General features: G+C 42.4%; 1 protein-coding gene and 1 pseudogene across 1 annotated transcript; both read left to right on the plus strand.

Annotated features, from left to right (window-relative positions):
- Positions 1-5,813: 5,813 nt before the first annotated feature.
- Positions 5,814-11,080, plus strand: LOC115744765 (oligopeptide transporter 7-like). Its single transcript, XM_030680101.2, has 7 exons — positions 5,814-5,957; positions 6,095-6,352; positions 6,518-6,845; positions 8,347-8,916; positions 9,494-9,749; positions 9,917-10,099; positions 10,296-11,080. The coding sequence occupies exons 1-7, from the start codon at positions 5,912-5,914 to the stop codon at positions 10,908-10,910; spliced, it is 2,256 nt and encodes a 751-aa protein (XP_030535961.1). The 5' UTR covers positions 5,814-5,911; the 3' UTR covers positions 10,911-11,080.
- A 1,101-nt stretch (positions 11,081-12,181) lies between these two features.
- On the plus strand, positions 12,182-15,934 carry LOC115744766 (annotated as a pseudogene).
- Positions 15,935-20,834: the final 4,900 nt, after the last annotated feature.

Genomic DNA, 20,834 nt, shown 5'->3' on the forward strand with positions numbered 1-20,834 from the left:
ACTTCTTTACCACCCGGTAAGAAGCCGATTGGTGTCAAGTGGGTGTACAAGACGAAGTACAAACCCAACAATCGGGTGGACCGTTACAAAGCCAGACCGGTCGTAAAAGGCTATAAGCAAAAGCCAGGTATTGATTATTTTGAAGTATTTACACCATGGATTCGAATGGATACCATTCGGATGATCTTAATCTTGTGAGACTATTCGAATGATCTTAGCACTGGCAGCCTAGAACCATTGAAAGATCTATCAAATGGATGTGAAATTGACATTTCTCAATGGTTTCCTTGATGAGGAAGTCTACGTGGAGCAACCACATGGTTTTGAGAAGAAAGGGCATGAAAATCAAGTTTACAGGCTGAAGAAAGCATTGTATGGGCTAAAACAGGCACCTTGAGCTTGGTACACGGGGATCGACACATACTTGTAGAAGCATGGTTTTTAAAAGTGTCCACATGAGCATACACTGTATATCAAGTCAAATACTAATGGTAATCTCATCATTATATGCCTTTATGTAGATGACTTGATATTTACGGAAAACTATGAAACAATGTTTGCGGCATTCAACGAGGCCATGACAAGTCGGTTCGAGATAACAAACTTGGGATTGATGTCATATTTTCTAGGCCTTGAAGTGAAGCAGACAAATGATGGCATATTTGTTTCGCAGCAAAAATATGCTAATGATATTTTGAAGCGATTCAATATGGAATCTCTCAAAGCAATTCGAACTCTCGTAGCAAAACGGTTAGAGCTGAAGAAAGAATGAACCGGTGAACTATTAAATCGCACTTATTTTAAAAGTATTATTGGCAGCTTAAAATATCTAACCTCTTAGAGGTCGGATATTATGTATGGTGCGGGAATTATTAGTCGATTCTTGGAGAAACCGTACCAATCATATTTGCAGGCAGCAAAAAGAATTCTGCGGTATGTCGGTGGAACTTGTGATTATGAAATTTTATGTTCTTACACCGACAATTTCAATTTCTTGGGATATACAGACGGTGATTGGGCATGTGACATTGAAACGCCAAAAAGTACTTCCGGATATGTGTTTTTTCTCAAATCATGAGTAATTTCCTAGTCTTTGAAAAAGTAACAAGTTATTGCACTCTCAACAGTGAGCGCGGAATACATAATAGTAGCTTCGGCAGCATGTCGAGAGATGTGGCTTTGTAGGATGCTTAGCTAAGCGATGCATGAGCAGAAAGGTCCTACCAAATTGATGTGTAATAACAAGTCAGCAATTGCATTAGCCAAGAATCCTGTTTTTCGGGGCAGGAGCAAACATATCGACATCAAGTATCACTATATCTGTGAGCTAGTCAAAGTTGTTGAGATTGAACTTGATTTCTATAGGTCCGAAGACCGGATTGCAAATATCCCGACAAAACTATTGAAGGCGAATTCATTCGAGAAATTAAAGAAGATGCTTGGTGTTATGTACTTCCAAAATTAATTTTACGGGAGGCTATTAGAAAATAATAAAATTGATTTTTAAAGTAGAAGAGTCCAATTTGTATTTGGACTCGTTATAAATAATCCTTATCCATAAGTTATAAGAAGAAAAGTCTAATTTGACTTTAGACTTGTTATGGATAATGCTTATTCACATTAATAGATAAGGATAAGGTTTTTGATCAAAGTAAAATACAATTTTGATTTGGACTCTTTTTGGATAAGATTTCGGTTGACGCTTTTACACTATGAGGTGGTGGAATTTGCCTATAAATATGGGGGGACATGGTAGTTAGTTTTTCTTTAGAGAAAGTAAGCAATAGAAGTCTCAGCATAGTGGGTCAGAGAGTTAGAGAGAGTTGTGAGTTTGTACTAAAAGCTTATAATTAAGCTTGTGTTTTCTTTGTGTAAAGCCTTAACAAAGGCATTTTGAATACTACTCTCACATTTGCATACTCGAGTTCTCTTCCACATTAAATCCTCCAAATTTCCATAACCCTTTTGGTTCCTATACAAACGACCATCGTTAGCACCGAAACCGATCTTCAATAGACATGCGATCCGATTGATAAAGAAATTAGGGAGTAAAGAGAATGAAAACGATAATATCGTAGATGCAGGATTTGTTAGAATTCAATATTATAGCTTGTAAGGTCAACTCGGGAATCAATTGAGATTTTTTCGTCTCTATGATTCACTTTATTATATGTACGATATGAATGTGTTAAATATAAATGCCATCCTTTTCTATTTGAGAATAGTATGTCAATCATATTTAATTTCAACAAATATTTTTTACTTTAGAAAATAAATAAAAGAAGTTATTTAGCATGAGAGGAAATTGTTTCCATTTTTTGTTCTATTACGGAATCGGCCTTCCAGTTTCTTGGACAAATTGGTCAATTTTGGGGATAAAATCAGGAATCAAACTGGTCAAGGCGGGTTCCCAATTTTTGGAACTAAAAACCAGACCGATCTCTTGTGAATTAGCCGAGTAATGCCGATCCTCGAGTTAAACCCCTATCCTCTACATAATCAACATAATCATAGTTACTAAATGCATGGCACTATAGTGAGATCCACAAAATTAGGAATGATCAATTTTAGAGTGAATTGGTTCCCATCCTAAAATCTAGAACTGGCCCAATCACTGTTGGTCCCAGTTTGTGAAATCAAAAACTGGTCACTGTTTTTTTTTTTATTTAATTTCTTCTGTTACTAACAAGTGGAAGCTTCCAACGTTAAAAGAAAAAAATAACAATTAAACAAGTATATTAGAAATTCTAAAACTTATTGCGAAAGTGCAATTGAGTCCTCAAACATTCAAAAAGTGTAATCAAATTCTCAAACTTATTAAATTGGTGCAATCGAATCCTTTTGTTAACACCATCAATTTGTGTAACAGAAAATACCGATGTGACATTTCTAAATTAATTTCATTTTTCTGTGTGGCATTACTTACTATTTTCTTCTTCAAAACTTATTTAAACTAGATTTAAAAACAAACAAAAAAAAGCTAAACTTTTATTTTATAAGAACAACATTGAGAAAAAAATAAAAAGAATGGCAAGGCGCTGCCTCCTATTGCCGGAGGGCCAACAAAAGTTGCTGACCTTGGGCAACGGTGGCCGGCCCAAGCGAGGCTTCACCTAGATCCGGGCAACCCGACCCCCACATAAGGCAGGCAACCATCGCCGCCTTGGGCAAGGCCTTGGGGCCGGCGACCTTGGCTAGGCCCAAGCAAGGACCGATGTCACTAGGGGCTAGCGAGGGCCGGCCCCTCTGACAATGGACGGTAGAGACAACACCCCATCGGTGAGGCTTATCATTCTTTTTTTTCCCATTTTTTAAAATAAAATTTTCTCTTTTTTAATCTAATTTAAACAAGATATGGAGTGGAAAATAACAAAGAAATGTCACGTCGGTAATTTTTCATTAGACAAATTGAAGGTGTTAACAAAAGAACTTGAGTGCACTATTTTAAAAAGTTGTACGACTCGATTGCACTTTTTTAAAGTTGTGGAACTCAATTATACTTTAAGATTTATAGTGCACTTATTGCAAAAAAAAAAAAAAGTTACCATTTAGGGTTTGTTTCAAAATAAAAAATTAAAAAAATTAAGAGATTTTAGGCGATCCGTCGGTCCTGTTTGAGTTGTCCCGTCGGTCCTGTTCCTTATACGGGACAAGGAACCATCTAAAACCGATCGGTTCGATCCGATCTGGTTCTCGGGTTTGATCGAGATCCATGCACACCCCTCGCATAATCAATAATTATGATAGTACTTGTCTATATCGATAGAATATTTATAAAACCTTCCCCATATATTGACAACGTGATATGATGCGACAACAAAATTTGTAACAATGAAAATCGGAAGAAATCACAAATCCGCCATTTGACATGAATTTCAATTACAATCACAGAGACGGATTCATACATGTCAATACGAACTGTCGATTTTACAGTATTTCTAGATTTACTTATGCACTTTTTGAGGGAAAAAAAATGATGCATTGGCCGATAATGCCATGTTCGTTATGATGCTTTATATTTGTTAGTAACTGGGATCTTGAATAGCAATTGCTGATGATGAAAGGTTGAAGCTGCGCTTGTTTAAACAAATAATTTAAAAGGTCGGCTTTTAAGTGTGATGGGAATGCACGTGATTGATTGACACGTGACTTCTCAACATCTAAAGGTGTATATGGTTCAGCTTTTTTAATGGTTTTGGGCCTCAAAGCCCTTTGAGACTTCTCAACATCTAAAGGTGTATATGGTTCAGCTTTTTTAATGGTTTTGGGCCTCAAAGCCCTTTGAGAAAATGCTGGGGGATTTGTCAAGACTTTTCAAGAGGCGTTGCCCAAATGTCAGCTTTGGGAATGTTTAACTGATCAGTGTTGGACTTTCAGCATTTTCGAAATGTTGAAATCCCCATTAATGAAAACTAACGAGTTTCCTATTTTGCCCGCAAAACCTTACTAAAAATTTATTTTTACTCCTTTTTAAAAGTGAAACCCTAAATTGTTGCATTTCATCTTCTTCTTCAACGTGATTGGATTGGTGAAGGGCCAGCAAAGTCCCACTTGGGTCGGGTGACCACAAGCCTTGTCGCCTGGGGTCGCGCGGCACTCGGTGACGGTCGCCTCGGTCACCTGATCCTCGAGAGGCCTGAGCCTTTGCGGACCAATGAAGGGTTTTCCTTATTTAAAAAAAAGAAATATGCAGCCAAAAGCCCTTTGCAATTTTTTTCCCCGCCAAACGCTGCTTAACCCAAAGTTGCATTTCAAAGGAATTTTTACCGAACGCTATTTGTATTTCCCCAAAGCTTTTTAGCCTAAAGATATTTGCATTCGCTCCAAGCCAATTTTCAAAATCGGACCAGATAAGCCCTAAATCAATTAAACAATAAAAAAAATTTTGACCATAAGATCGGCCCTGATTTTTGCCTAAACCGACTATTCATAAAAAAATTTATCTACAAATCTTGAGATATGTTTAGATTTTCTCACTAGATGCCATTATTCAAGTCTGTTCAACAACGTGTTCGGCCTCACTGATTTCCCATGATTAGGTGCGGCGGCATTGCTAAGAGCGAAAGCGAATGACAAACCTTCCCGACCCAATTCATAACTCAATCCATGATGCGGATCGCTCGAGTCGAGGGGACGAACTAGTAGGACTATGGATCGAGCGGTATGTTTGGTCTATCAAAAGGTAAATGCACCGTGGCTCAAACCACAAGTTGGCCATGGTCTCCGGCCTCGGGTGCTTTGGCTTGAGATGTTCCGATAATTTTTTTTTCTTTTGTTTGTTCTAATCAGTCCATATTAACGTTTTTTTTTTTGGTCGAAAGTCCATATTAAGTTTAACCATATACTTTGTGAGTGGAAAATATTTAGAATAATAAAGCATAAAAAGGAGTCGGACATGATAAATGCCGCTCAATGAAAATGATGTGAAAGAAATATTTGTTGTCACGCGTAATCAGCCATCGCTTTTAATCAACAAATGTTCAATTTTTTTTTTTTGGTCCAAATCAACAAATGTTCAATTAAATTGAAAATAAGTTAGGAATTAGTCTCTTCATACGTGTGGGAGCGAAATCCGACAAATGTATTTCGCGCTCAAGACGGGGAAAGTACATTCTCCGTTTTCCTGGGAAGAAGCGAAAAATTTCCATCGTACTCTGGTGGGCCCCACATTGACTAATCCAGCCGTTGATCAGATAAATCGTAATGCGAGCGACACTTCGTGTAACGGTCGCGATTCCAATCTCGAGATTCCTTCCCCACTGTTCTCACGTCACCACTGACGTCACAAATCAAAATCCAGCAGCCAGTAGCGAAAGCGCCCGTCGTGGAGAGGGTCAAATCGAAGCCGTTAATGAGATCAACGGGCTCTTAAATGGCGAGAATCTGAAAGTGCAGACGCCAGCGACGAGCCATGGCCACGTCCGCGAGCCATGAAGAAGATGTCTCGGCTCCCCTCGGTAAGAGGCTAAGAGCTGCTCTCTCACTCTTTTCTGTTCACATTCCCTCCAACTTTCTCGGGGGATTTTCCTTCGCAGACCTGACCGGAAATCCTCCTCCTCCTCCTCCTCTTCTTCTTCTCGTGATTCGTGAGCAGTCCAGAAGGAGATCGGAGCTCATGGCTCCCCTACGGCGGCGGCGGAGCTCGCCGCAGGCGAGAGCTCCCCGATCGAGCAGGTCGCGCTCACGGTCCCGGCCGGCGACGACCCTTCTCTCCCGGCCGTCACGTTCCGCACGTTCGTCCTCGGGACCCTGGCGTGCTCTCTGCTTTCCTTCCTCAACCAGTTCTTCTGGTACCGCCGCGAGCCTCTCTCCGTGACCTCCGTCTCTGCTCAGATCGCCGTCGTCCCCATAGGTAGGCCTCAAAACTCACGAGTCCCGTTCAGTTCAGTCCGATTAAGAAGTCTCGGAGCAGATGGGATATGGCTTTCGAGGCGAAAGTAACTATTTTTCTACGGAGTTGGTTTTGATTTTGGACGTCCATGTATTCAATCGGACTAACGAGCTTGCCTGCGTCTAGGTCACCTCATGGCCGGAGTGATCACGACGAGAGTCTTCTTCGAGGGGCGTAAGTGGCAATTCACGCTCAATCCGGGGCCGTTCAACGTCAAGGAGCACGTGCTGATCACGATCTTTGCCAACTCGGGCGCGGCCACCGTCTACGCCATTCACATCATCAGCGTCGTCAAGATCTTCTACCGGAAGGAGATGTCGTTTCTTGTGGCGCTGGTCGTCGTCTTGACGACCCAGGTCTTGGGGTTCGGCTGGGCCGGGCTGTTCCGGCGGTACTTGGTCGAGCCCGCCGCCATGTGGTGGCCCCAGAACCTCGTGCAGGTCTCGTTGTTCAGGTGCGTCGCCTAGTGCGTTCATGGGCAAGTATGTTGCTTGATGAGCATGTTTTGCCCCGAATAATTTACAATTTTAGGGATTTTTGCTAGGTCATCGTTATTTGTCCCTTTTTTCGTTTCTATTTCGTTAGTTCTTGGGTGAATGTAGCTTGTTTCAGACTACTTTTTTACGGGCCTAATATCCAAAAAAAACCTTCAATTTTAGCATTTGTTACAATTATATCCAAAACTTTTTATCTCATAAAAAACCTCAACTTTTACTTTTGTCTCAATTCTACCGGTCTAATATCCAAAAAAACCCTCAACTTTAGTATTTGTCCCAATTATATCCAATTTTTTTATCTCATAAAAAACCCTTAACTTTTACTTTTATCTCAATTCTATCACCGTCAGTCTTCCATCCATAATCACCGTTAGTTAATCTTACGTGGCTTGAGTTTTCTCACCAAAGTTATTAATGAATTTTCGAAATTTAGAAACAGTAGATTTCGGGGACGGCGAGGTTTTAGATCGTTAGTCTAAATACCTCAATGTCTAGCCCTTTTTTGGGTTCTTGAGTGCCGAAAGGAATACAAAACGTCTTGTCTTGAGTGACTCTATATCTCCCGACAATATGTAAGAGAAGCAAACCGCAAAAGAAAAGTTCGGGAGTTTTTTCATGTCGGTCTTCTTGTGGTGTAATTCATTAACAACATGAAAATGCCACGTAAGAGTAACTAATGGTAATTATAGACAAAAGGCTAACGATGGTAGAATTGGGACAAAAGTAGCAGTTGAAGGTTTTTTATGAGACAAAAAAAGAGTTTTGGATATAATTGGGATATGTGCTAAAGTTGAGGGATTTTTTGGTACTAGGCCGGTACAATTGGAACAAAAGTAAAAGTTTGGGGTAGAATTGGGACAAATGTAAAAGTTGGAGGTTTTTTATGAGATAAAAAAAAAAAGTTTTGGGTAGAATTGTCACAAATGCTAAAGTTGGAGGTTTTTTTAGGTATTGGACCATTTTTTCCATTTATATGTGGATGATGCTGGATAAAGGAGACAAGATGAAAGAAGACAAACTGAAATTTTGTCTTTCCTTTTTTGTTTCTGTTCCTATGAATTTCTCTACGATCTTAAACATGATCTTTCTCCATTCCCATGTCTTGATTACATTGGTTGATTTATCTGAACCCGAATTTACGGGGTACTTCCAATTAAACGCAGTTGATGGCTATTGAAGTTTCCAAATCTCGCAGCTCAGAGAGTTTTTTAATTTTAAGTTTACTTCACTTATCTTCGCATGCTGCGCCAGTGTACATACATATATTAGTAGTAAATTGTGTCTATAGTGTTTGATTTAAAGTGTCAAAGCTTCACAGTTGAGAACTGCAATCTCCAAATATAGCAAATATATACATAAGGCGATGACATTTGCTTTTGTTAGCCTTCAAAGATTTTTTTTCGGTCACTTCTTTTTGTAGTTTCTCATATAGTTCGACCTCATTATGGTCAAATGCAGAGCACTGCACGAGAAAGAGCAGAGGCCAAAAGGCGGATTGACGCGGAACCATTTTTTCCTTATAGCCTTCATCTGTAGCTTCAGTTACTACGTCTTTCCTGGTTACCTCTTTCCAATGTTGACCTCTCTTTCCTGGATCTGCTGGATATTCCCTGCTTCAGTTGTAGCTCACCAGTTAGGTTCTGGACTCCATGGTCTTGGGATCGGTGCAATCGGACTTGACTGGTCCAGCATCTCCTCTTATCTTGGTAGTCCACTGGCTAGCCCGTGGTTTGCTACTGCGAATATTGCTGTTGGTTTTGCCCTTGTCGTGTATGTCATCACACCTATTGCTTACTCTCTCAACATATACAAATCCAGGACTTTCCCAATATTCTCAGATAGCTTGTTCACATCTTTGGGACAAAAGTACAACATTTCGACTATCATAGATGAACACTTCCATTTAGATGCTGAGGCATATGAAAGAGAGGGTCCTCTTTATATGAGCACCTTCTTTGCTGCGTACTATGGCATCAGCTTTGCCTGCCTTACTGCTACCGTTGTTCATGTGTTCCTCTTCCATGGAAAGTAAGTGGCATTCTTCTTTTAAAATGTTATGTGCTGTTCGATTGCTTTCTATTCATTGACTAAATTGTGAGGAGAAGAATGGGGTTTAACTTTTCTAGTGTGGCTGCACTCACCTGCCTTGCCTAGCAAAACTCAATAATGAAATGGCGGCAGTGAGTTTTTGTTTTGTGTCGCATGAACGGAAGGCAAGTTCTTTGTTCATGTATCAGCATTATTTTGGTCACTTTTGTATCCCATGTCTTCTCAATTAATAAAAAGGAAGAAGAATCCAAGTCCACTAGTCAAGTACTGCTTCAGTTCTTTGGAGATATGTGTTATAGTTGTCTTGTCCCCGGACTCATAGTTGGCCTCGTAGGAGTGTGTTCGTCCATTGTTGGTTGAGTTCTGCTACAGGTAACATTATTTTGTTAGGATACTACACACTTGTAACTAAACAGAGTACTTTTGGAAAACCAACCCCCCACCCCCACAAAAAAAAAAAAAAGAACAGAGTAATTTGGTTGTTGCCAATCCAGTTGAATTCCATCGGATTTTTACCGCTCTCAGATAGATGATCTTGAATTATGCTATTGTTTAGAGAAATATGGCTGCTGAGCAAGTCCGCCTTTAGTGAGAAGAGAATGGATATACACACTAAGCTCATGAGAAGATACAAGCAAGTCCCTGAATGGTGGTTCACTTGTATGCTTTTGGCAAATATTGTGGCGACTATATTTACATGTCAGTATTTCAAGGATCAGCTTCAACTACCATGGTGGGGTGTTCTGCTAGCATGTGCTCTTGCCATGGTGTTCACTCTTCCTGTTGGAGTCATCACTGCAACAACAAATCAGGTGCAGATCCATCGTGTTTAAAGCATATGTTATATGGGTCAGTTATACTGTTTATTCTCTACAGCAGAATACATAAACATGCAGGGCAGTTATTACTATGTAACGTTTGCTCTTGCTCTAAGTTTAATACTTTGCATATCCTCATGAGTTCCATTCCTGTTGGCCAGACACCGGGTTTGAATGTGATCACAGAATTTATCATTGGGTACATTTACCCAGGATATCCAGTGGCAAACATTCTGTTTAAAGTCTATGGGCACATCAGTATGAAGCAGGGGATCGTATTCTTACAAGACTTCAAGCTCGGGCACTACATGAAAATTCCTCCTCGAGCGATGTTTATGGCACAGGTTAGTCTCTTGTCTTTTCCCGTACGTGATAAGTGACAGAACTAAATATATTAGTTTGATGGGTTCCTTGTGAGGGAAAAAATGATTTCCTCGAAATTAATCTCTGCACTCTTGAAATCTGCCCGAAATTGGTGTAGAACTGGTCTTTCGTTCTTTTCCCTTTCTTTGCTTAAGGCAAGAATTGATCTTCTATCAGGTGGTCGGTACTGTTGTTGCGGCATTAGTGCATCTCGGAACGGCGTGGTGGCTTATGGATACAGTCCCCCACATTTGTAACCGGGAGCTGCTTCCAGCAGGCAGTCCGTGGACTTGCCCTGGTGACCATGTATTTTTTGATGCTTCAGTCATTTGGGGTCTGATCGGGCCGCGCAGGATATTTGGAGATCTCGGCCACTACTCCACCATCAACTGGTTTTTCTTGGTAGGGGCCATAGCTCCTTTCATTGTTTGGCTTGCACATAAGGCCTTTCCAGACAAGGAGTGGATTAGACTAATCACAATGCCTGTGCTCCTCGGTGCCACAGTAAGCATGCCTCCAGCTACTGCCGTTAACTACACCAGTTGGATCATCGCCGGATTTTTATCGGGATTCGTTGCATACCGATACTATCGAGGTTGGTGGAGTCGCCATAATTACGTGCTATCGGGTGCACTTGATGCCGGGTTAGCCTTTATGGCCGTCCTCCTGTACTTGTGTTTGGGAATGAGGCATGTTAGCCTCAGTTGGTGGGGTGAAGATCCTGATGGATGTCCATTAGCCTCTTGCCCCACAGCTAAAGGGGTCGTCGTTGAAGGCTGTCCAGTCTTTTGATGCGAAGAATCATTCGAGTTGTGGTGTATGTAGTTTGTAAAATTCTTTCTATCAGGTGTAAGTCACGGACACTTATTTATCTTATGGCTATGTGATTCTGTAAAATCTGCCATCGAAAAGTTGTAAAATTGATTATCATTATGGTTAATCTTCCACAAATCCGTTGTTTACATGGAGATGCATGTAGTTGCCTAGTTGATCTTGCAGTAGTGTTGGACTAGTGATCTCAATGCATTGCCATCGAAAATGATCAGACTCTTCTCCTCTCAACGGTGTTCGATGAAACGCACTTGCAGTTACTTGTCTTTTAATTCTGTTTACTCCTGATATGGTACTATGCATTTTCAATTATGTCCAGGGATAATAACACGAACGGTATATGGACTTTGACTCTATCAATATAGTTCCTGAATTTTTAATTTGTTCGATGTGGTATCTGAAATTTAGCCTAATATTAACTATGGTCTCTGAACTTTTAATTTGTTCAATGTGGTCCCTGAACTTTTTTGGTGCATATTCAATGCAATCCTTAAACTATATGAAAATATTCAATGTAGTCTTTCCATTAATTTAGGATTAAGGATAACATTGAACATTTAGCCATGAAATAGGGATTAAGTGGAACAGAATTGACTGAGTTTTCACATAGTTCAAGGACTAAATTGAATTTGTATCAAAAGTTCAGAAACTATATTGAATAAATTAAAAGTTCGTAGATCACATTACACATTGAAATAAAGTTCAGGAATCACATTGAATAAATTAAAAGCTCAAAGACTATTGTACATTGAGCGAAAGTTCTGGGATTATTTGCGTCATTTTCTCTTCTGTTTACTCCATAATTTTGCACCTTTTGCTCCCGTGTACTTTGTTCTTGTTTCTTTTTATATGCAATTCTCTGCTTTTGGCACCGAATAGCATGTATTCTGTCATATCCATTGTTCAAGCATTGGCGGGTGGGCCTACATCCGAGTCATGAAAGCAAACCAAGGCATGAAGTGGTCGGCGCTTCCTTGTAACATTCAGGGGCTTGAGGCAGTTAAGAGGAAGCTGTATTCCTAGCTGACCTACTTTCTCTGTCTTCATCTGCTTCTGTTCCATTTAGTTTTTGACATATATCATTTATCTTGATCTATCAAACCTCAACTTGGATATCTCATCCTTGCGAGAACTGGTAGCAGAAAACAAGCTGCCGGTATCCTAGAATTACTAGAAAAACAAACACTTTCGTAGATGATATTCTCGTCCTGTTTCGATTGGAGAAAGCGCGTGAGCTCCGTGTTGCCCAACATGACATTTGGATTCAATCATTGTAATTAGTGAGTAGGATTTGACTTCGAGAAAGGTTTCTTGAGTCGATTGTCGGACAAAATGCAAGATCTCGATTTTAGCTTACAATTGAACCAACCAAGATCATTTGTTTAACAATTGAAGATCCCATTTCTGATGGTTTCTTTGACACATCTTCTCAAAATTAAAGATCTCCAAAAGGGGCAAGGCTACTTTCCGTATCCTCCGTTCAAGGACTTGATTTCAGTACATGTTCATCCCATACTAGCTCAAGCCATCACCTTCTGTTTTGTGTTTGCTTCTTGACTAGAAAGACCTCAGAAATATTAAAGAAACACCGGGAGTGCCCACTTGTAATTTGGACTTTCAGCAACAAGTCCATCACCGATCCTGAAGCTGCAGAAACCATGGACTGCCCTTTGATCCCAAACCCTTCTTTCTTCCAATCAATCAAAACAGGACAAAGCTAATCATTATCTCATTAATGGATGCAAAGCCAACGTATAAATGAGCTTGTCAATCCCTTCCTCTTGGCTCAAAGCCAAACAAGAAAAATCTGTCAAGTCCTCATCAATCTTCAGTGAATGTTTCCTTCATTATCTCTGATGTCTCCTGCTGGAAAATGACTAAGATTTATGACTGCAATTTGGGTCCAAGCCATTGCAGGCAACAACTACACATTCTCCAACTACTCCGATGCGCTCAAATCTCTCATGGCGCTCACGCGGCTTGAGCTCAACCATCCATCTGTGGCTAAAGATGTCGGCAAGGCTTTCGGGCTCGTGTCTGGCCTCACCTCAGATCGATTTCCAACATGGATTATACTTCTGATTGGATCTTTGGAGGGTCTAATAGGGTATGGAGCTCAATGGCTCGTCGTCGGCCAGCAGATCAGCCCTCTTCCCTACTGGCAGGTAAGCTATGTTCCTAGCATTCCTGCTTGGAAAACACAGACCATGCCTTTTCAATAGTACTCCAAAATGTATCCTCATTTATGTTAGGTCTGCCATTTTCTTTCTGTTTTTAAGTGTGCATTGCATTTCTTGGCCAACCTTCTGTTCCGTGATAATATAAGTCCACATTAGGGGTGTGCAAACTGGACCGGACCGGCCCGGACCAACCCGGGACCAGCCCGGACCGGCCGGGTTGGTCCGGTCCCCGGTCCCAATAAATGGGACCGGTGATCGGGCGGTCCGGTCCTCGGGTTTCTTGCATTGGGACCGGACCGGCACGGCCCGAACCGGACCGCAAATAATATATAATTATTTATATATAAATATATACAATTTCAAAAAAAAATTGAAAACAAAACAGAATAATAAAAGTCCACTGCCCATTTTTTTCCCAACCTTGCACGGTCGCACTCTCTTCCTCAAGATTCTCTTTTTAGTCTTATTTTCCATCTTGTTTTTTGTCATCTTTTCTCCCTGCAGGCTTTTTTTAGTGCGGTTGGTGATGTTTTTATCATGTAATGGCTGGATTTGGTATTGAATTCGAACATTTTGGTCAAGTTCGTCGATCATAAAAGTCATAGCGAGTCGCTATGTTTTTACCATGGCATAATTTATTAAGTTGACTAGATTTTCAATAGTTAGCGGTCCCTCTGGGCCGGGACCGAGACCGGACCAAGACCGGCCCGGACCAGGACCGGCGGTCCCGGTCCGGTCCTTGGTCCCGAAAATATGGGGACCGGGACTACGGTCCGGTCCCCGGTTCCATGCCGGGACCGGGACTACGGTCCGGTCCCCGGTTCCATGCGGGGACCGGACCGGCCCGGACCATGCATACCCCTAGTCCACATTCAACATACCAAAAATTATAATCACAAGTCTGTTAATCATGTCATGCTCGCTATTTCTGGTCTTTTTACATGTTTAAAAGTCTATTCGAGTCATGATGGCTTCTTCAGTTAAGTACTTGAACAGTATCTTGACGCAGAATCGCTAAAAGATTGTCAGCTCAAACAAACTTCCAGGAGGGCAATTGCGATTCTCGCAAAAGAGACCGTGCCTCTAGTTTACCAAAGCACAAGTGCACAAGAATAATCAATCAGCATAAGCACAGAATCAGACAAAGAGCATTATATGCAACTTGAAAATGAAAATTCAGAGTTGTTTTGACATTGTAGATTCCAGAAGAACACTAGTAGTATTAATCTTTGCTGGAATTTGCAATAGGTCGTTTTTGTTCAGAACTAAGTCCCTGGCAATGTCTATGCAGATGTGCATATTCCTGTGCATGGGCGGAAACAGAACCACATGGATGAACACGGCCGTTCTAGTGACTTGCATGAGGAACTTCCCTAAGAGCCGAGGACCGGTCTCAGGGATTCTCAAGAGATTCGTGGGGCTAAGCACAGCGATATTCACCGACGTTTGCGCCACTCTCTTCTCCTCCGACCCATCTACTTTCCTCCTCATGCTTGCTGTAGTTCCCACAGTAATCTGCCTGGTTGCTGCTGTATTCCTCCGTAAAACCGCGCCCGAAGAAGAAAAGCGAGAGACGCACCTCTTGAATGCCTTTAACGTGATTGCCATTGTGCTGGCCTCCTACCTGTTGGCCTTCGGCATTAGTGGAAGTCATGGCTGCGTTCTTTCTGTGGCATTTGCAATTGGACTAATAGTCTTACTTGCTCTGCCGTTAGCTGTTCCTTTTTACTTAGGTATGTCCGAATCGAAACCAAATTCAGATGCTGCACAAGCAATCAAACAGCCACTTATTACCCCACCAACGAGGCAAGAAGATTTGGTGACCATGACCAAAACTGACGGTCCAGGATCTGTCCAGGCAAAGAGCCAGCCTTTGCTAGGGGAGGATCACAGAGTTTTGGAAATGGTGAAGACGGTCGATTTCTGGATACTCTTCGTATCGTTTCTATGTGGGGTGGGCACAGGAATGTGCTTCATGAACGACATGGGGCAGATGGGGCTCGCGCTAGGCTACGTTGACGTGTCGATCTTCGTCTCTCTCACCAGCATCTGGGGATTCTTTGGGAGGATCATCTCAGGATTGGTGTCAGAACACTACATCTGGTATGCTCTACTCCTTAGCTTTATACGTGTTTGAAATTGGATAGAGAGGGCTTTCGATTTATCAATTGAGGACCGAACATTTTCTTGAAGAAGAGCTTTCTGTCAACACCCTCGTCGTGTTTTGTTTGGCTGCAGGAAGCAGGGAACACCGAGGCCTCTCTGGAATGCGGCTTCACAGATACTGATGACTCTGGGATACATCATCATGGCCTTGGCCTTGCCAGGATCTTCTACATTGGCCCGATTCTGGTGGGCATATGCTACGATGTCCGCCTCACAGTGACTGTTCCAATCGCATCGGAGCTGTTCGGCCTCAAATACTATGGCCTTCTGTACAACATCCTAATTCTTAATCTTCCCCTGGGTTCTTTCCTCTTCTCTGGCCTGCTTGCTGGTTATCTTTACGATGTTCAGGCCACAGTTAGCGAAGGAGGCAGCAACACTTGCGTCGGGCCACAGTGTTATATGCTCGTGTTCGCGATCATGAGCCCGGCCTGAATGTTCGGTTTCGGGCTCGACGTGTTGCTCACCGTCAGGACAAAGAGCATATATTCCGGGATGTGCACCGAGCACAAATTCAAGGCTCGAACCGCAGTTGAAAATCATCCTGCATCGAGCAAATCCGGAGAAATCTTCTTCTGTTTTCCTAATTCGGGGGAACGTTCTTCCGACTGTATTGACGTCAAAATGACCTCTTTGTGACCATGACTTGTGGCTCATGCTTGGCCAACTAAATTGCAAAGCACAGAGATCATGTCATATTCAGTCAATTCCCCTTTTTTGAACGTAGAAACAGGGCATGTGAGTGCACTTAAAACTTTCATGGAAGATTCTCATCTTCTCCCGGAAAAAGAAAGCTATCTAAGAGATCAAAATTTTTTAAATTAGTAATGAACTAGCGAGACCCTTTACCTGACTAGCCTAATATATCTGCTTATTTCTCCTTTCGGACAATGATCCCGAAAGCGCATACCGTATTTTATATCGTCGTGCTCATCATGGGTTATCGCACCCAATGACCAGCTGCCCCATTTGATCACCGATTCGCCACTGGACTTTTTGTCTTCCTTTGTGATGCCGAAACGCAAACGGAAATTGGCTAAACAGGAGAATTGGAATTGATAATGAGGAACAATATGTTCTCTCAAATACGATTATCAAATCGATAGAATAATATCAAAAAGTCTGTCGTCTTCGAAACCCTAAAACACCCTTTTATATGGTGTTAACCCTAATTACATTAAGGAACATAAAATTACGAAAACGCCACTGAAACTATAAAAAAAAAAAGGCCATTCGTCACGACATAGCCGTAGCCGTGTGTTTCGATCAACGGCTTATTCCGAGTTCGCAAGCCCTAATTGCATCATCCTCCCTCGCTAGGAAAAGATTCGCCCTCGAATCCGCCTCGTCTTCATCAATATCGGTCTCCTCGGGTTCCTCCTCCTCGCATGGTAAGGTGACAAATCTGCTACATTAAAAGTCCCGGATACATTGTACCCACCCAGCAATTCAATCTTATAAGCATTGTCATTAATTTGCTCAAGAACTCTGAATGGTCCATCAGCTCTAGGTTGCAATTTGCCAAACCTATTAGCCGGAAAACGCTCTTTTCTGAGGTGAATCCATACTAGATCACCCGTTTTGAAGACGACTCTCTTCCTGCGCCGATCCACCCGCTGCTTATACTTCATGTTTTGCTTGTTGATCTGGTTATGAATCTGCGAATGCAGCTCTTTGATCTGCTTTGCATGTTCATCTACGTCCGAACCGAACCGCTTGTGAAGCGGCAATGGCGTGAGATCCAGAGGAGTAATTGGATTCCGCCCATAGACTATCTCGAAAGGACTCTTACTTGTAGTGCGATTACGTGATCTGTTGTAAGCAAACTCCGCCTGAGGTAACACCAAGTCCCATTGCCGCGGACTATCCCCAACCAAACTGCAAAGTAGGTTCCCCAAGCTTCGATTTACAACTTCGGTCTGTCCATCGGTGCGGGGATGGTGAGAGGAACTAAATTGCAATTTGGTTCCCATGTGCCTCCAAAGAGTGCGCCAAAAATGACTCACAAACTTCACGTCACGATCAGAAGTTATGGATTTGGGAATTCCATGTAACTTAACAACCTCCCGCAAAAACAATCGAGCAACTTGTGAAGCATCAAATGTTTTGTTACGGGGAATAAAGTGCGCCATCTTCGAAAATCTATCGACAACCACCATTATGGAATCTTTGTTCCGCTGTGTTCGTGGCAATCCCAAAACGAAATCAAGGCTGACATCCTCCCAAGGTGCAACTGGGACAGGTAGAGGCATATATAAACCAGCATTGGTACTTCCGGTTTTTGCCAAATGACATATTCTGCATCTCTCTACAAACCGAGTCACATCACGCTCCATACGGGGCCAATAAAAGTGCTCACACAGCAAGGCCATCGTCTTATCCACCCCAAAGTGCCCAGCTAGGCCTCCTGCATGATTCTCGGTAATAATGGATTCCCTCAAAGAACACCGAGGGATACACAACCTGTTGCCTTTGAAGAGAAAACCCTCCTCAATCAAAAGCCGCTGAAAAGGTCCTGTTCTACACTTCATCCAAATATCTCCAAAATAGGGATCATCAACATACAAATCTTTAAATGACTCGAAGCCCGGAATTCTCACCTGCATTGTAGACAGCAAAGAATGTCTTCTGCTCAATGCATCTGCTACCTTATTCGGCGCTCCCGCTTTATGTTTAATGGCAAAACTGAAAACCCGAAGAAACTCCACCCACTTTGCATGCCTAGTATTCAATTTATGCTGCCCATTGATGTACTTCAAGGCCTCATGATCCGAATATAGAATGAATTCCTTCGAAATAAGGTAGTGCCTCCAATGCTCCAAGCTCCTCACTATGGCGTAAAATTCTTTGTCATAAGTCGAATACCTTCTCTTCGCGTCGTTCAACTTCTCACTAAAGAACGCCACGGGTTTATTCTTCTGGCTCAGGACACCCCCAACACCAACGCCTGAGGCATCACAATGCACCTCAAAAACCTCGGTAAAATCTGGAAGCACTAAAGCTGGAGCTTCGGTCACCCTTTTCTTTAATAAGCGAAATGCAGCATCTGCCTCTTTGGTCCACACAAATCTGCTTCCCTTCGGACAATCCGTAAGAGGGGCAATAATGGTGCTGAAATCTCGAATAAACCTCCGATAAAAGGATGCTAACCCGTGAAAGCTGCGTACCTCATGAATATTTTTCGGAGTCTCCCAAGTCGTAATGGCCTCGATCTTAATCGGATCCATCTGAATGCCTTCCTTCGATATAATATAACCCAAAAAAATCACTTCATCGCCTAAAAAGTGACACTTCTTGGTGTTGGCATACAATTTCTGCTCTCTCAAGACCTCAAATACTTTTCTCAAGTGTTGCAAGTGTTGCTCAATCGAAGCACTATAAACCAAAATATCATCAAAATAAATGACAACGAATTGGCCAATAAAAGGACGAAAAACCTGATTCATCGGCCTCATGAAAGTGCTCGGCGCGTTAGACAATCCGAAGGGCATCACCATCCACTCATACGGACCATCTCTAGTCTTAAACGCCGTTTTCCACTCATCCCCGTGTCGCATCCTAATCTGATGATATCCACTTCTCAAGTCTATCTTCGAAAAGATAGTCACCCCATGCAACCGATCAATCAAATCATCAAACCGCGGGATAGGAAATCGATACTTGATTGTGATTTTGTTAACGGCTACGCTATCTATGCACATTCTCCACGACCCATCTTTCTTAGGAACCAATAAAGCCGGCCACCGCACAAGGACTCATGCTCTCTCTGATTTGCTCCTTTCTCTAACAGCTCTTGCACTTGCCTCTGCAGCTCCTCATGTTCCTTAGGACTCATCCCGTAAGCTGCTTTATTAGGAATAACAGCTCCCGGAATAAAATCAATACAATGCTGAATGTCTCTCATGGGCGGTAACCCGGGTGGCATCTCTCCTGGCACGACATCAGCAAACTCCTCAAGCAAAGGCGGAACTTGAGTGGGAATTTCGGGACTATCAAAATTCTGCTCCATCACCACAATGGCAAAAAGTTCGGGCGCGTTCACTGCCTCTTCCTGGAACTCTGACTTGGACATCAAATTATTCTTCGCCTCCTTTCTCAAATCTGAAGGACCTAGGGTAATAGTCCGACCATCCTTCTTGAAGGTGTAGGTATTCCTGAAGCCGTCATGCTGTGTCTTCCTATCGAACCGCCACGGTCTTCCTAACAGAATATGACAAGCGTCCATCGGGACTACATCACACCACATCTCATCAGAATACCTTTTCCCAATCGAAAATTGCACAAGACACCTCTTGCTCACCTTTACCTCGTTCCCTTTCCTAAGCCACGACGGTTTGTATGGTTGAGGGTGATCTTCTGTTTTCAGCCCCAACTTCTCCACCATGGTAGTGGACACCACATTCTCGCAGCTCCCTCCGTCTATTATCATGCTACATACTTTTCCCCCACTAGTGCACTTGGTATGAAAGATATTATGCCTAAGCCACAATTTATCTTCCCACTGGCCAGTATTCAAAATTCTTCTAACAACTAGTGACTCACCGAATCAGCATAGATAATGTCATCCCGATCTAGATCCGCATCCTCTTGTCCTTCATCGCCTTCGTCATAAACCGGATCTTCATCAACGGTTGGATTATCAACCCGGCGTTACAATCGTCGGTTCGGACAATCAGCGACAAAATGCCCGAGTCCCCGGCACTTGAAACATCGCTTGGCCGTAGCTCCTCCCCTGTTAATTCCAGCACTACTCGCCCTTCCTTGGATGCGGGTTTAGAATTCGCACCCTTAACTCGCGATTGGTGTCGAATTGGTTGAGGAAATTCCCGCTTTTCCTCGGGATTCTTTGCTCGACCACCGATTCGGAGTTTGGAACCGTTGTCCTTCCTTTTACACTTGTCCTTCCACCTTCAAGGCCAATCTCGCATACATCCTCATAGGTCCAATACTTGTTGTAAACCGAACAACATCGAAATTTCATACCTGCCCTCGCCAAATATCGAGCAATTGTTTGCTCGTCTTCCTCGACCACATCACAACGCATCCGCAATCGATCGAACTCCTCGGTATCTTGCTCAACTGTTAAATCTCGTTGCTTAACATTGTGATACTCAATAAACGCCTCCCGCCTATAATGAGAAGGTAAAAATTTTTTTTGCAACAATTTCTTCATCTTATCCCAACGATTCACTTTTGATTTCCCCTCTCTAGCTCGCTGCCTTTTCACATGCTCCCACCATATCGAGGCATGCTTTCGTAGCCTAATAGCCACTAATTTTACTTTTTGCTCTTGAGTCAGATCCTTAATATCAAAGATCCTCTCTACCGTATGTAACCAATCAATAAACTCATCGGGATGAGCTTTACCTTGAAATTCGGGAATCTCGATCTTCATCCCGAAATTACGAGAAGAGGGCTGATTTTCGGGTCGTACTCCTCGATTCCGTCCCCGGTTCAGAACCCCAAAAGGGTTGACATCCTCCTCTTCATCATCGGTTTGATCCTCAGATTCCGCTCCTTCTTCGGATTGAACGTCCAA

This window comes from Rhodamnia argentea, chromosome 8 (assembly GCF_020921035.1).
Source record: "Rhodamnia argentea isolate NSW1041297 chromosome 8, ASM2092103v1, whole genome shotgun sequence".
In the NCBI taxonomy this organism is placed as follows: Eukaryota; Viridiplantae; Streptophyta; class Magnoliopsida; order Myrtales; family Myrtaceae; genus Rhodamnia; species Rhodamnia argentea.

Coding starts and splice junctions, on each gene's coding strand:
- LOC115744765 (XM_030680101.2), top strand. CDS start 5,912: ATGGCCACGTCCGCGAGCCATGAAGAAGATGTCTCGGCTCCCCTCG. Junction 5,958..6,094: donor AGATGTCTCGGCTCCCCTCG/GTAAGAGGCTAA, acceptor ATTCGTGAGCAG/TCCAGAAGGAGATCGGAGCT. Junction 6,353..6,517: donor GATCGCCGTCGTCCCCATAG/GTAGGCCTCAAA, acceptor GCCTGCGTCTAG/GTCACCTCATGGCCGGAGTG.